Raw genomic sequence first — 15,395 nt, 5'->3', positions numbered from 1 at the left:
TGAGAAGCATAATCCTTTTTTTTTTTTTTTTTTTTTTTAAGGAAAAAGGCAGAATCAGTAAAAAATGCTTCAGAAATCAGACGGGAACATTCTTTTATCCTGTCTGAATAGTGTGCAACTTTCAAGTTAGTTACAGGAGATCAAATTAATTTCTGGTGTAAGTTAACGGGAAGCCAGGTGCATAAATTGGAAAAGAAAATAAGAATAACATAATGAGAAAAGAATAGTTCTGGCACAACACCTCACCAAGGGATATGAGTGGTGCCTTGGGTTGAATGTTGTTTGAAAGCGGCATCAAAGGTAGATTAAAGTCAGGAGTATTGTGGGAGGAAATGGATAACCAGCACAGCAGGAGCAGTTACTCCAGGGGCTTTCTGCTGCTTGTATGTGCACAGCTGGGGCCTCTAGGGATGGGGCTTATTTTGGAAGAGATGAAAGGTCATGTCAAGTTGATTTAGTGCCTACAAATGCTGGTGGTATGTTGTTTAGTCCCTAATCTGTCAGGTAGAGAACAAGAAGCTTGTATTGTTTGTTCAACTGAAAAATGCGGGTTCCCCACCACAAACACCAATTAAGAGCATTTCTAAGAATAGAAATCTAGCTTGATGTGCATGTTTAAAAAAACTTAACTTCACAACGAGGCTCAGGCTTCTCTGATTGTAATATATACTCAGAATGTCCTGAAACTTAAATCAGTTCTAGATTCCTGGTGAAAGATAATTTTTAATGCATTTAATTTCCATTTTGTGGCACAAAACTGAGTTCTTTAGTGCATTGCACACTACTGGGACAAGACACACAGTACAAAGAGCACCAGATACAGTAGTTCCCTGCAGTCCTGTAAAGTTCTATACAAAAAGGTACAAATACTGGAGGTATTAAATTTGGAAAACTAAATGCAAAGGTTTTTGGTTTTAAGTTTGCAATGTGAAGTAGAGCCCATGCTCTGTATAACATAGGAGGAAAAACCAGTCTGTTTTCAAAATGGAAAGTCTGCAGGGAAAGAGAAAATTAGCAACTGATGAAAGTAAATGAGTAATAAACCGGGCAATAATACAAAATCCGAACATACATAAAAAGCTTAATCACAATCTATATATAGATTTTACATCTCAGGAACATAATGTAACATATTGCTTCTCAAGGGCATCTCTGACTCTCATAATACCCTAGATTTGTACTAGAAATCCAGATTCTCTAACAGTTTATTCCTTGCAATAAAGCAAGTTACCTCATTTGAAATATTACCACAATTCTCATTTAAACCATACAAAGCTCTCAGATGAAAGGGAGTAAGCACAGCATTTTCACTGATGCCGTGAAGGTGACTCTCACAGGCAGGAGGAGCACAGGCCATTGCAATGTTCTTCAGTAAACTGCACATCCATACTGAGCAGATTCCTGAGCACGGAAATTTTCCAGCTCGGAGAAAATGGCTAGTTAGTCCTCTCATCCTTCAGTGCTGACCCAGTGGTGTATAGAAGTGCAGATGCCCTGCTCTCACACAGCAGTGAGTGAGGAAGTCTGGCAAAAGTACTGACTGTGCAAAAAATGCCCCACCTCTTCTCCCCGTGAGGCTTTGGAGAGATTGTGTTTTTCTTCAAAGTGTAATGTAAACATTTTCCTGTAGTTTTTATTTCATGAGAGATAAGTTTTTTCAGCAATTACTGCACTGAGCCCTGGAATAGCCATTACTTCATAAAATGGTGGAAAAGATGTGCCCTGGTCTTCCTTACGTAGGTATTTTGGGGCAGCTAAGACAGCAACATTTCTTAAATCATTAAATTGTTATTCTGCTCAGTGAAAAATTCTGTTAGTCATAAGCAAATATGCTTATGTCATAAGCAAATATGCTTAAAACTGCTGTACAATACTGTCCAATGCTCAAACATAACAAATCTAACCAGAAGTAATGCAAAAAAAGAGCTACATCCCCTAGCGTGACCAGGAGAACAGGACTTGCAAAAAGAAAACTAAGAGGAAGCTTGAGAGGTATAAAGCTGTGAAAATACGTATGTAAGGCCATATGGTTGCTGTCTATAAATACACTAAGAGGAAAATGAAATATTTAAGCTAAAGAACAGTGTTGGCAAAAGTAAAAAAAAAAAATCTGGTATAAAGCAGCCATTAATAAAATTGTGCTAAAAGTTGTGCAAGCCTTGGAGAGCAGCACAGCTCTGGAATGGTCTTCAGGAGGAGGGGGGAGCAAAAATGTGACTACTTTTAACATGGAGTTAGTTAAGTTTATGAAAGGAATTCCTGTGCACTGTGTAAAGTAATTGTCATGATAATAAGAACATCTTAAATTTCAGTACTTTATTTATTTAGTGTCTTTGATCAAAAGCACTTAGATAAAAATGCAATAATGAAAATTCCTTTCAACCAGTACAATAAAGTTGGAATTCCTTGGGTATTTCATTTTCTTTAGTAAAATGCAATTTGGACACGTTCCAGTCAATATTTGCAGAAATGACAGAACATCAGCCCTACAAATAATAATAAATCTAGAATATAAGATAAGCTATAGGTTATTGAAATGATGTGTTGCAAAGTTAAATCCAACCTTTGCAATGTTAAACTAGGAACAGCTGAGGGAATTTGTGACTCTTTGGCAAGTCTACAGGTCTCACCAAATAACTGCTCTGGAAGTCTCTGGTTTTCAGCTCTGTAAATCTACTGTTTATGAAACTGAGATAAAACCACTGCTTGAAACTGAGTTCTCCAAAAGCCCCAGCGAACAGACAGAGTTTGGAGTGTCCTTTGCACCAGTGAGAGAATTGGCCACCCTTGCAGCATGTAACCTGGCTGGAGGGTGTGTGCTGCCCATGCCACCTCTTCCTCCCCTTGTTTCTGTCTTGGTGTTTCAGTTCAGCGGGTGACTCACGCTGCTCCGTGTGTTAGGGGGCTGTTTGTGGGTGTGTCATAGCTTACACACCTGCACTATGAATCAGGACAGGAGGACTGAATTTATTCCTGGGAGTCAGCATAAATTGAATTGAACCGGCCCTATCCAGAAGTGCAAACCTTAGCAAAATGTTTCAAGTTTGGACACTAAATTCAGGTTATCTAGGTCTACCTTCAGGTATATGGCCACTTATATGGCACTTTCAGGGACAGCAAGTAATGGCTTGCCAATTGACTTATAACTTGTGCAGGCTGTGTTGAAAATTGGTAAGGTTGGAAACAACCTTTTCCCCTCACACTTCATGGCCTAAATCAGCTACTGATGTGAGGGGAGGGTGTTCAACAGAAATGGTGGGGGTGGGGGAGTAAGTTATTTCACACTGTGTATTATTCTGTCATAGATCACTGGGCAAACAGAAATCTGATCCTGGGTGCTCAGCTTTCTGGTTTTTAGGTGGAGCTGATACAGCTTCAAAAGATCCAGACCAAGCTGCATACTCTAATAGCCTAAATGAGGCAATTACCTATTCATACCATATTTGCTTTATTTTGTTGGTTGAGCCACCCTTTGTCATGGTTTAAAAACACAGTCTTCCAAACAAGACAATTTCAGCTTTAGCATTTTAATTTCTCTTCTAACTAGCTTGAATTTAATTTCTGCACCTCTCTAGTCTTCCCAAGTAAAACAAACAAAAAAATTAATTGGAACATTATATGTAATGAATGGGGTGGAAAAGCAGTAGGATCTGAAGAGAAATACTGTTCTGCCCACTGAGTGCCAGTAGTCTGTTTTCTAGCACAGATGTAGAAAGAGGAAAGCAGTGGCTTCTGCCCGTTGACTCCAAGTGTTTGATCTCTGTACGACTGTGTAAGGGACGAGACTGAGCACTCAAAAAACAACTCTATGCAGATTCATTATTACTCTTTAAATCGCATATGATCTGTTCTCTCATGTTGGTTTTTGGTTTTTTTTTTAAACAAGTACATGCTAGCCCTTGAAAGGATTAAAATTGACTACATCACAGAAGTAGGTAGGAGGATCTACCCACAGATAGTGCAGTATTAAGCTCTTTATCTGTTCCCTTCTTAGGCCCTTATACTCTCCCTTAGCTGTAAATTGAGAGTTTCTTTCTGAGTGAAAATGGTTTTTTTGCTTAGAGATTCCTTGGCAGAAATTTTAATGGAATTGTCTGTCATCAACACCTGCTTTCAAGCTTTACTGATAAAATTAGATTTTATATCTCAGCATCACATATGGCATCTTTATAATTAGTCTTTTTGCAGTATATGAATGTCAATTCCTAAAATGCTGCCTGTACTGTTCATGTGGGAATATTTCACTTCATTAATCAAATCCAAGTTTTTCATTGGTGCTTCTAATTGTTTAAAGCCTACATCTTCATATGTCTAATCTCAAAACCTTTTTGATGGACTGATACAACACATTTGCAGCTGCATGAGGACCAAGCTGTGAGCAGATCCCTTCTGGAAATGGGATCCTGAGAGCTCTAGATGGGCCTCCATACCTAGAGTCACTTGTGGGAATGTAGTCTTTGAATATGTAGCTACCTGAAAATGAGGGGTGGCCTTCTTTAGAAGGCTCAGTATTGACCTAATCTTGGAAACAGAGGAAGGCCTATGCCCAGAAGATTCTGAAAAATATCATTATACATAACATTTCAGAACAAGAACACCCAGATTTTAACACACATACTCAGGAATAAGCAAACTCAGAGGTGTTTTCAGGCAAGTGATGATCAGAATTACTGGTCAGCAATATAGGTAGAAATGTTCCTGTATCAGTGACTCACAGGTGGCTGTTTCAAACCGTTGTAAGGGAAGTCTTATACTAGTACAGACACCAGTATAGGTGATAGGTGATTTTTTTCATTACTCATGCCACAGCTGAGAATTTTTATTCCACTTGGGTACATTAATTTCTCTGCTCATATGAGAAAATTCACAAAGTAACAGATCATCACTATACCACTAGCAGTAATGGCATGGAAGTGGTAACATTTGCATGGAAAAGTCAGCACTTAGTACCCTTATGCAACAGGATGAAAATGTGCAAACTCTTAACTTGTAATAGAAATGTCTTTAGTTTCTCAAGTGCAAAGTGCAGTGTCAGCAACACTATCTTCTAGGAAAAAAAAAAAAAAGACAAATAGGAAAACATTTATAAACATAGCTCTTGGTAGCTCTCATGCAAACTGCTGTCAGACTTGTACACTAATGCAGTGAATCATTCAGGCTCAACTCACTGGGGGTACTCCTGCTCATATTGGTCAGACTGGCCATAAGGGATTTAACTTTATAAGCATAGTAGTCCCTTAAGTTGACAGATGGAACTTCTTTCATGCCGTCACCAAAATCACAGCTTCTCATGGCACTCTCTAACTGCTTCTGGCGCCTATAGAAGTGGGAGAATTTATTAAAGATCAGTGTAATGGGAAGCACTACCACGAGGATACCAGCTAGGATGCATGCAGATGCCGTCAGCTTGCCAGCAGTGCTCCCTGGCACCACATCCCCGTAGCCAACGGTGGTCATGCTAACAGTAGCCCACCACCAACAAGCAGGGATGGTGGCTAACCCCTCATTGTCTTCTTTCTCAATGGTGTAAGCCACTACTGAGAAAATGGAGATGCCAACAGAGAGGTAGAGTAAAAGAAGCCCCACCTCTCTGTAGCTGTACTTCAGAGTGGCTCCAAGAGACCTGAGACCTGTGGAGTGTCTAGCAAGCTTTAATATGCGGAAAATCCTCATGAGTCTCAGGACTTGTGCAACTCTGCCTAAATTTGCTAAAGTTGGGCTACTTTCCACCACCAAGTTGACAATTAGTGTAATATAAAATGGAAGGATGGACATTAGGTCAATCAAATTCAGGGCATGCTTGAAAAATTTTAAAAAGTCAGGTGCTACTGCAAATCTTGCCACCAGTTCAAAAGTGAACCATGCAATACCAAAATGTTCCACGATTTCAAAGCGAGGGTCTTCCTCGGTGTTCCCGTTGCTGTCAACAATCTGGAAGTCTGGGAGGCTGTTCAGGCACATGGTCACAATGGAGCCCAACACCACCACTATTGAAAGGACACTGAAGATGCGGCTTAAAACCGAGTACCCAGGATTATCCAAAGCAAGCCAGAGCTGCCTCCTGATGTTTCCAAAGGGCTGTTTGTCAAATTTAGAGGCATCATTGTAGAATGCCAAAATCTCATCAAAAGAAGATGTCGTACTTTCCTGGTCACTTTGTTCCTCCCATTTCTCTTGGTCTGGCTCCATTTTCCTCCCATGGTAGCTATAACTGCAGCAGGAGTCTATAAAGAATTCATTGATTCCCCAGTATTCAATCTCCTGGCTGAAAGAGAAGACACAGAGTTCACCCATCACATGGAGCTTGCCAGTGTTATAAAAATGTAGCACATAAGGAAAGAGCTCAGGGTTCCTGTCAAAATAAAATTCATTCTTGGTGTCATCATAGTCATCACAAAGCTCCAGTATCGACTCCTTTGAGTGGCAGCTCAACAATTTGCCCAGCCTGGTCTCGGGGAACCTTAATAATGTGTTGGATCTCATCTTTTTCTTAAAGCCTCCAACGTTGATGCTGATCTCATTGTCTTCAAAATTCGCTTCAGATAAAGCGCTCAGACTCTGCCCTGTCATAGTGAGCTCCTTCCAAAGGTGGGTAGGGAATGAAAACCTAGGATACAATTACACAGAAAGTTGGCAAAACTAACAAATCTGCAGCATGTTCACCTATTGATATTCTTTCTTTCTTTCCTTCTTTCCCTCTCCTCCCTTTTCTCTCTTTTCCCCCATTCACTCACTTTCCCTCCCTTTTTCTCCCTCTGCCCCCGTTTCTCCCCTTTTCCCTCTTTTCTTTTCTCCCACCTCCCACTGAAGACCTTGAGGGAGGCTCCTTTGTTCCCGCGGCAGGCTCCTGTCCCTCCCCTCGCCCTTCACCTGGGCTGCGGCTGTCGCTCCCACCGAGCCCCCGTTACTCACGGCCTTTGTGCCACCGGGGCGGCGCGGACCTTTCCCTCCCTCCCGCCGCTCCCGACCCCACGACACCAGGAGCCCCGGCCGCCGCCCGGGGTCCCGTCCCACGCCGCGCCTCAGGGCCCGGAGCCCCGCTCGCCCCGCGGGGAACCCGCCCCGCCCGGCTCCGCGGCTCTCCGAAGGGGTGCCGGTGCCGGGCAGGGCAGAGCAGGGCACGGCAGGGCAGGACGGCCCCGCCGGCCGCGCGGTGCTGAAGGGACAGCGGCCGCCCCGCTCAGCGGCGGGAGGCGGCGGCACGCCCGCTCGTCATGGCGACGACCCCCGCGGCTGCCGCCCGCCCCCGCCGCTCCCACCTACCCCCGGCCCGACCCCGCCGGCAGCGATCGGGCCGGGTGGGTGGGCACCAGGGCTGCGGAGGGGCGGCTCGGCGGAGCCGGTGTGCCGGAGGTGCCTCCGCTCGCTCACTCTCGCTCTTGCCCCCGCGCACCGGCGGCAGCGGCGCCGCAAACTCGGGTTTCCTCCCCACCGCGATTCTGCTTCACGCCGGCTCCGAGCGGCACAACCTCCCGAGGGGGGACGGGGGACGCCCACCCACGGCCGCAGTGGCTCCGAGCACCCGCGGACCTTCTGCCGAGGGGCGTCGCCCGCCCCCGCCCCTCTCCCCCTCACGCTGCCGGGAAGGGACCGGGGGTGCGGGTGCCGCTACCCCGCCCGCCCATGGCACCAGCGGGTCCTCGCTGTGGCGCCTGAGCACGGTCCCTGCGGAGACAATAGGAAAGACGGGGACACTTGTCAGAGCAATTTGGTGCGAGGGGAGCGGAGCTGCGTGTTGAAGCTGCTCGCCGCCCCCTCAGTCGCCGGCTGGGAACCCCCGACCTCCGCACACAGCCCCCCCCCGCCAGCCATTTCGGGGGGGGAAATCGTGAGCGGCGGCACCTCGAGCAGGGAGGGTGGGAGGGCTGACCTCCTTGCGCTGCTGCCCTTGTCGGGTAGACTTTTCGTGCTAGCACATGGAACAGTGTCCAGCTACATGGTCAGCGATGGCAGTGTCCCTGCCCACGCTGCAGGCGACTGGGAAGAAGTCCCCTCTGTTGCTGAGCCCGGGGTGAGGCCGAGTTTCTCGGGGGAAAGGGTGATCGAGGCAATCCCTGCTCACCTGACCCCGCCCTGAGCAGGGCCGGCTGTGCAGAGCGCAGATGCTCCGAGACAGGTGCTTTATGCCGGGATAACCCACATCGCCTCCTGCCAGCTGCCTCCTGACCGCCTCTCACTCGTGGTCCTACGCATCCTACGCATGTGAAGTCCGGCTCCTGGAGATGCACTGCTGTCAGTGCTTTGTAGGGTTAGGGTGTGTAGGGGGATGAAGATTCCTTTCTCGCTTCCCACTAGCCCTGTCAGAGCCCTGAGCACTCCAGCCCTATGCATCGCCTTCAGCCTGTTGCTCAAAGCCTTGGTGAGGAAGAGAGGTTATAACTCCCAAGTCCAGCCACAGGTGAGCCTCATTTACAAGGATCCCCCCCCCCCCCGTATTAAAGGTCAGCCCTTTAAGAGCCCAGGAAACTGAGTACAGGCATGAAGTGGGGTAAATAAGTCCTGGTGTATGCCACTGGCCAGGTTCCCCAAGATCCTGCTCAGCTTTTCTACCTGGGGTGTCGTGAGCACCCCAGCATATCCCACCAAGGCTGGTGCATTGTGTGGCCAAAGACTCCACACCTCTGGGGACGCTCCCACAGCGCTGTGCGGGGACCCACAGCACCCTCAGCCACCCGGAGATGCTTCCGACGATCCGTGCTTCAGTGATGCTACGGATGGTCTCCCTGCTCGCCTTTTCTTGGGTGGTGTGTGCTCTTGCTTTGCTCTGTAGCTGGTGAGTGGCTCCTGCCTCCCTTTCCTACAGATGCCCTGGGTCAGGGCTCTGTGTCCCAGCATGCGTCACTGCGTGTCCGGTGACATCCCAGGGGACGCTGAATCCACACGGAATTACGGACACCAGGCTGCTCTCCTGGCCACGGAAAGTGCTGCTCCTCTGGGAAGTGGCACGGAGGAGACAGAGACTGCACACAGCAGGGAGGAGGCTTTGCAAATGTAGTGGCGACCTGCCCGTGTCCCTGTACCAGCGGTGTTTCATGTCCAGAGAGGCAGCTCTCCTGCTTCCCAGTGGCACTGTAGCTATTGTGTTAGTTCCTGAGAGCCGCCTCCTCCCAGGGCTCTGCTGGCGAGCCACTCACTGGGGAGCTCTGATTATACTGGCTTTTAATGCCTGGGGCAAGGGGTAGCAGAACACAGGACTGGGAAACCACCACGTTAAAATTTTTGTGTTGGATGCCCCACCACTTTCCCCAGGGCTTGGATAAATCACGAAACTTCTCTATTGTAATTTCCCACTCACTCTTAGGAGACCAAAAATAACTCATTCCTCAGTAGAATTACAAGGAATAGTAAGCTGCTGCTGCTGGAAGTGCATTCAAGTGACATCCGTGTTTTTCCCCTGCTCTGCTCTTCTTTCCTGGGTAGCTAGTGGGGGCTTTAAACATATTGAAACATCTTCAGCAAATTTTTAAAAATATTAATTACTTTCTTATTCTTAAATTAAATATTTTTCCCTATTGCTGCTTTAGAACAAACTAAGTGGAGATGTATTTGGAGGATTTCCAAGCTTTTATAGATTGTTCTCACCTTGTAAGTCATTTGGCTAAGAAAAAAGGGTTATAGGCAGTCTCATTACTCATTTATCAATCTCTGATCTTATCTGTACCTTGGAAAAACTGCTGGTCACTTTTCTAAGTTGCATTTTCTCATTAAAAAACACATAAGGATACAGCTCTCACTGGTCTCGTATAAGTGCTCCTGTAATTAGGGCTAATAGACTCAGCCCAAGCATTTTCCTAATAAGGCTAAAATGATTCCAGCACCCAAATTAGTAATCCAAAATCCATCTGATTTTTTTTTTTTTGCAAGGGGCACATTCTGCTCCATGGACATATAAGAGTTACTGTTACTGACCTAATATTTTTGCCTTTCCCAGCAGTAAATACAGAAAAAATTGCTGTGAACAAACTATCACTGGTGTAATCTGAGGCAAAAGATATGTCAAAAGAAATCAGGTATGTCATTTTTGCACAGAATGAGCTTGTGATGTGTCAGATAAGAGCACATTTTGGGATGCAGCAAACAAAAAACAACACTGTTTACACTGCTTTGTGGACATTTCTTGGACTGTAGAGAATGCAAGACCAGTGCTGAGGTGGGGCTGGGCTGGGAGCATAAGGAAGCGTGAAGGAATTGCCTGTTGGAATGGGGAGATGAATGAGTGATTCATATTACCCTAGGGCAATATTACAAAAGCTAAACTAACTTTGGGTTTGGTAGTTATAGTTCCTGACTGAGACTGTGTGAGAGACAGGACTTGTTTTATTGGCACACATGGTACCACGTTATTTAAGGAATATGAGAAGGTGCCAGTGCGGTGTAAAAACACAGCATGGGTACAGGTGCCCTTCAGGGCTGGGGAGACTTAGCAACTGCAGTGTTTGACAATACACCCTGCTTGGGGGTTGTGGTGACCTGAACTGTGAGGGAATGTGGAAATTATTGCCATCCTACTGACTGACTCAGTGTAGGAAGCTGCTGCCTGAGAAGCCATGTCCTCAGACAACTTCCCCTGCCCGGTCCCTGTTGGCTGCCCCACCACCACTGCAGTGAGCTAACACTGCTGGGGACATGTGGCACTCTGTCCTGCAGGCACAACACTGCATCTGAGATGCATTGTCACCTTTGGAAGAAATGGAACTGCTCCAAAACTACTAAATCTACAAGTGTTAATGAAATACTGAACAGGGTCTAAAGGAAGTTATGGGACCAAAGTCAGTAATTTTATTGGCATGGTGGATATGGTGGATTCACTTTGAACTTGAGGACACAACCATCTATTACACTGAAGGTGGAACTTTAGTCTGCACTTCATATTTACTGAAAGGCTTCCCTCTGTCCCTAGGGCCAGATTCAAATGTACATTCTTGTTGACTATTTCCTTTTGTTCCAGACAGATTGGAAAATCCTGGAGTCTTAGTGTGTTACTTTAAGATCAATAGGTAAGACCTATTCTTCTTTCCAAAGGTGGCTGAGACCTTTCTGTGTTGGCATTTCTACTGTCACAACTGTTAACTGTGGCCAGTGAGTAAATACGTTTAAAAGAAGTAAAAACACCTTTGCACATCATGCTCACTTAAATACTAGAAAAGGACTGTTGCAGAACATTGCCAAGTTTGTAAGAATGAAGTTGAAAATGTATTTAAACAAATTCATAAAGACTATATCCATTTCTGGATATTTATCCAAATATCTGAGTACAGCCTCAATTTGACAGAAATTTGAGAGAGAACATTGCAGAAGAGGCATCCTTCTAAACACACTTTGTTCTTACCTCCCCCATGTCAGCAAGGTAGCCATTTCATGATGCTTGGTTCCTGTTAGTCTGTGGCTAGCCTTTTCTAACTGGAAATCTAACAAAAGCTGAGATTGTCCCTTTTTCATCGTTCTCAAACCCCCATAACCAGAGGCAGAAAAGAAATGCCATTTGTTTGTGAGTCTGCTTGCCCTATAAGTGCCCTGACTGCCATGCCTGCTTTTCTTAGGAGGCAAAGGCTTTGCACAAGCTCTGTGGCATTTGCAGTATCAAACGGGGGAGGGAGAAGAGTCACTTTACTAAACTCTAAGTTTATAAGGCAGTGATAGCCATGTCTGAAAACAGACCTCCACTGTGACACAGTGGAACTCAGTGGACCACAGAGAGACCATCTGGCAGCTGAAGAAATTGAACGTGAATGGAACACTTCTTTTTGTCTGACAGCACCCCAACAGAGTGGCAAATACTGATCTTTTGTGGTGCAGTGATTGCATGAGCATTGGAGTTTTACTGCGATGACTGCGGTATTCTGCCTTTTGTTGTGAGTTGATCTCCTTCGTCACTGCTGTGCCTGCTCCACCTGATTCTTGACTCTGAGGGACATGTGGCAATATTTGCTTTGGGAAGCCCAGTGGGGAGCATTGCCTTCCTTAATTAAATCACTACATCCCAGAATCATGGAACACAAGGTTAAAAATAATAATAACAAAAAAAAGGATTATTAGATAATTGTGACTTTCTTTTAGATAGATTGTAGAATTTCAAAACCTTCTGTTCCCTACTGGAAACTGATGTCTGAGATGGGTGAGATGAGCCATACCTACAGACCCCTAGACTCCAGCTGAGCTGCAGCAGTAAGCGTTGCCAGTAGTAATGAGCAGTGGGAAAGAAGGGGTTTTAGAGCTGCATTTTTGGATGTAAAGATTGCCAAATGCAATGGTCACTTTCACAGTGGCACGTGTTGCAGACAGCAATGGGCACAGCCTCTTTGCTATTTGTCTGAATGGAGGTGGGGAGAGAAAAGATCTTGCTTGGATGCAGGTTATGGCTATTAGTTCTAAAATGTGATTAAAAAGCCTAGTTCATGTCAGCTGATATGGAGCATTGGAAGGTTATTTTGCTTGCATTTCGAACTTACTTATTTGGAACTTATCCAAGTTCCTACTTGGAAACATAGTATTCAAAGAAAGCACGACTATGAGAAAGCCCCTCCTAGCTTACAGCTATTTCAGTGTGGGAGGAAAACGGATATTGATTATGAAACCAGCATGCAGAAGGGCAGGAGTAGCCTCTTGAGCTGGGTGACCCAGCCTCACAGGCTGCTCTGACTGTCAGCACTGAGCAGCAAAAGGCCATGCCATACTTTACACAGGTTAGTAACCTCCAGGCCAGGTTCTTCAGTGTTGCAATGCTGGGCCAGCTCCAATGTTGTTACCATGGCCTTACATGTGGATCAGCATTATCTCTTTTCTTCATCTTGACATTTTCGGGGGAGTTTGGTGCTAGGAGATTATTAGCTAATCCCATGTTTTTCAAATAAATAGGAACAACATTGAAAATGTGTTGGTAACAGCCAGAAGATACTGCTTGTGCTGCCAAACGCAAGTTCTTGATCCACTGACTCTCTGTCCTGACTCCTTGGATGAGTTTCTGCTGGGTGTCCAAATCTTCCCATCCATATAGTCACCCCATACAGCATACACCCAGGCATGACACCAGGCTCACTGCCCTCGCCTTTTGTTGCCCAGCCTCATCACTAGAGATATTGGCAAGGATGGACTGATCATTTCGTGCCCAGCACATCCACAGAGCGTGAGGCCAGTCTGAAGGGAGCCAGGTAAAGCTTGGAATCATAAGCACCTTTCTAACCTTAAATTAGAGGAGCATAAGAGAATCTTACTCTTCATCTTCATCTGTCCAAATGTATTTATTTTGCAACTGAAAACCTTAATGTCTAGCTAGATCAATGAGTGAGATAAAGCAAGGAAGCAAAGGAAATGGAAGACAGTGTCCCCTGCACCTCCCAAAGGTTGTTTCTACAGGGACAGGGCAGAAGATGTGCTTTTCGCTTTCTATGTGTGTTGCCACTGCCATGCCTCCCTTACTGCCCAAACAATGACACAATAGCTTGGTGATACAATATCTGGTCTCTATTGCCATATTCTAGCTTCAGAGAAAGCTTTACTGGATCTTCAGATAAGGCCATAGAGATTTAACTGGAAAGATTTTGGAGAGCTGACTTAATTATGAAGACCCAGTTCTGGCCACAGAGGTCCATCAGGGGCTCCAGCCTCCTGCCTCCCAATATTTGTGCAGCTGAGCACAGATTCAGAAGCTACTGTTTCCTGGCTCCTAAAAAAAGGTCTCAGCTTCTCAAATATGAAATATTAGCACTGTCTGTTTTTTATGAAGCCACCCAACATCAGATCCTTTGTTTTATCTTTGTGTTACTTGTAAATGATTTAGTTTGCCCTGAGGGCTCTGGTGTTCGCAGTTCTTTAGTATCCACTTTGTTCACGCTGGTTGCCTCATCAAGAGAAGAGCAAAGTTTGCCTCTGAAGTCAGCCTGAGTGCAAAGAAACTTAAGGATCCTGGGTGCCTAAAGAAATAGCAGTATGGGTCTGCAAAGGAGTGGTCCCAAAGTGGCAGTATAGGTATATCCTTTCATATGCAGCCTAGCATCACCAAAAAGGAGCGAGTGAAAGCACATCACACTTAACTGGCTTCCTGAATCTTCCCAAAGCAGGTACTGTGAAGAATTTCTCTCAGTTTGTGTGAACCATTTGCCACTGCCTCATAAACCACCATGTGCAGAGTTTGCCAGCTGAAATAAAGGTAAATCAATCTCTCCTTTAGATGCTTGTAGTGCACTATCTGGAAGATATATGACCATCACATGCTGCCAGCAAAATATATTTCTGCACTATTATTACCTCCAGCAGCTTTAGCTTTTTTTTTTTTTCCTTCCCACAACCCCCCCTTTTTTTTTTTTTTTTTTTTTTTTTTGGTAACAGCTCAAAGAGAAGAATTTGTGCTGCACCAAGCCCTACTGGGATTGAGATAGTGGTTTGGGGTTTTTTAATTGTTTAGTGAAAAACAATCAGCCTTAACCATATATTCTTTAATAACTGCATACACAGCAAAAGGAATTTTAAAACTTTTTCATAATCTGCATTATGCTTATGTCCCTTTTTTTTTTTTTTTTTAGAATGGGCACCCTCCACCCCTTTAGAAGTACTAACAAATTATTTGCAGTAACAGTCTGAGTCATTCATTGTAACTTTGCCATGGCAGTACCTTGCTTGAAATGTATCTCAAAAGCAGTTTGGTCTGTAATTTATCCTAAAGGTCAGACTTGCCTATCTGAGTATCTGATTGAGACTGTGTACATTCTTATATGCTTCCAAAAAGATTCTGGTTATAAAGAGGCCTCTCACTATTGGATGAAGGATAAAGAAACTATTTCCTTTGGATTTGATTCACTATGATATTTTTGGATCATATTTAAAGCAAGAACAAGCCAATTAAAAAAAAAAGGATCACTAAATAAGACTGTAATTAATGTTTCCCACTGTTCCCATTGCTATCGTGGAACAAAAGGTTTTAAAATTTCTGAAACATGTTGGGACATCTGTGCTCAGTTTCTATACACAATGCAGAAAGTCCAAAACATCATGGGAAACCTTATTCTGAAGGGATGCCAGTCCAGATCCATGCTCTGAAGAGTTTCATATGGTTCAGATCAATTTATAAAAAAAGCCTCTGAACTGTTTTATCCTTAGCTAACATGATTTTAAACTTCAAATTTTTAACCTCTATTCAAGAAAGCACTTAACAATATGCTTAATTATAACCCCCTCTGGTTCTCAGACTCATGCTTTTCTTCAGTCTCCTGGAGTTTGTTATTCCTATAATAAAGAGTGAGAGGAAATAATGAAGTAATTTTTTTCAAGAGCATATACTATAGAATTATGAGAAAACAGCAGTAGTTTAAACTCCACCATTTGGTTTGCTGACTGATTCATTTGGTATACAGTCAAGTGAGGGCCAGCATGTTGTGAGGAAAACCTGAATTTTGTTTTAT

The 15,395-nt window shown here is 44.6% G+C and overlaps 1 protein-coding gene across 1 annotated transcript; it reads right to left on the bottom strand.

The window, feature by feature from the left end:
• Positions 1–3,458: 3,458 nt before the first annotated feature.
• On the bottom strand, positions 3,459–7,625 carry KCNS2 (potassium voltage-gated channel modifier subfamily S member 2). The gene is made up of 2 exons (XM_041470822.1): positions 7,576–7,625; positions 3,459–6,607 (listed from the first exon to the last, which is right to left on the bottom strand). Exons 1-2 carry the CDS (start codon positions 7,623–7,625, stop codon positions 5,137–5,139), a joined length of 1,521 nt encoding a protein of 506 aa, XP_041326756.1. The 3' UTR covers positions 3,459–5,136.
• Positions 7,626–15,395: the final 7,770 nt, after the last annotated feature.

This window comes from Pyrgilauda ruficollis, unplaced genomic scaffold, assembly GCF_017590135.1.
Source record: "Pyrgilauda ruficollis isolate IOZ18807 unplaced genomic scaffold, ASM1759013v1 scaffold25, whole genome shotgun sequence".
Lineage (NCBI taxonomy): Eukaryota > Metazoa > Chordata > Aves > Passeriformes > Passeridae > Pyrgilauda > Pyrgilauda ruficollis.
Note: the sequence above shows the minus strand (reverse complement) of the source record. Positions and strands in the feature narration are given on the sequence as shown.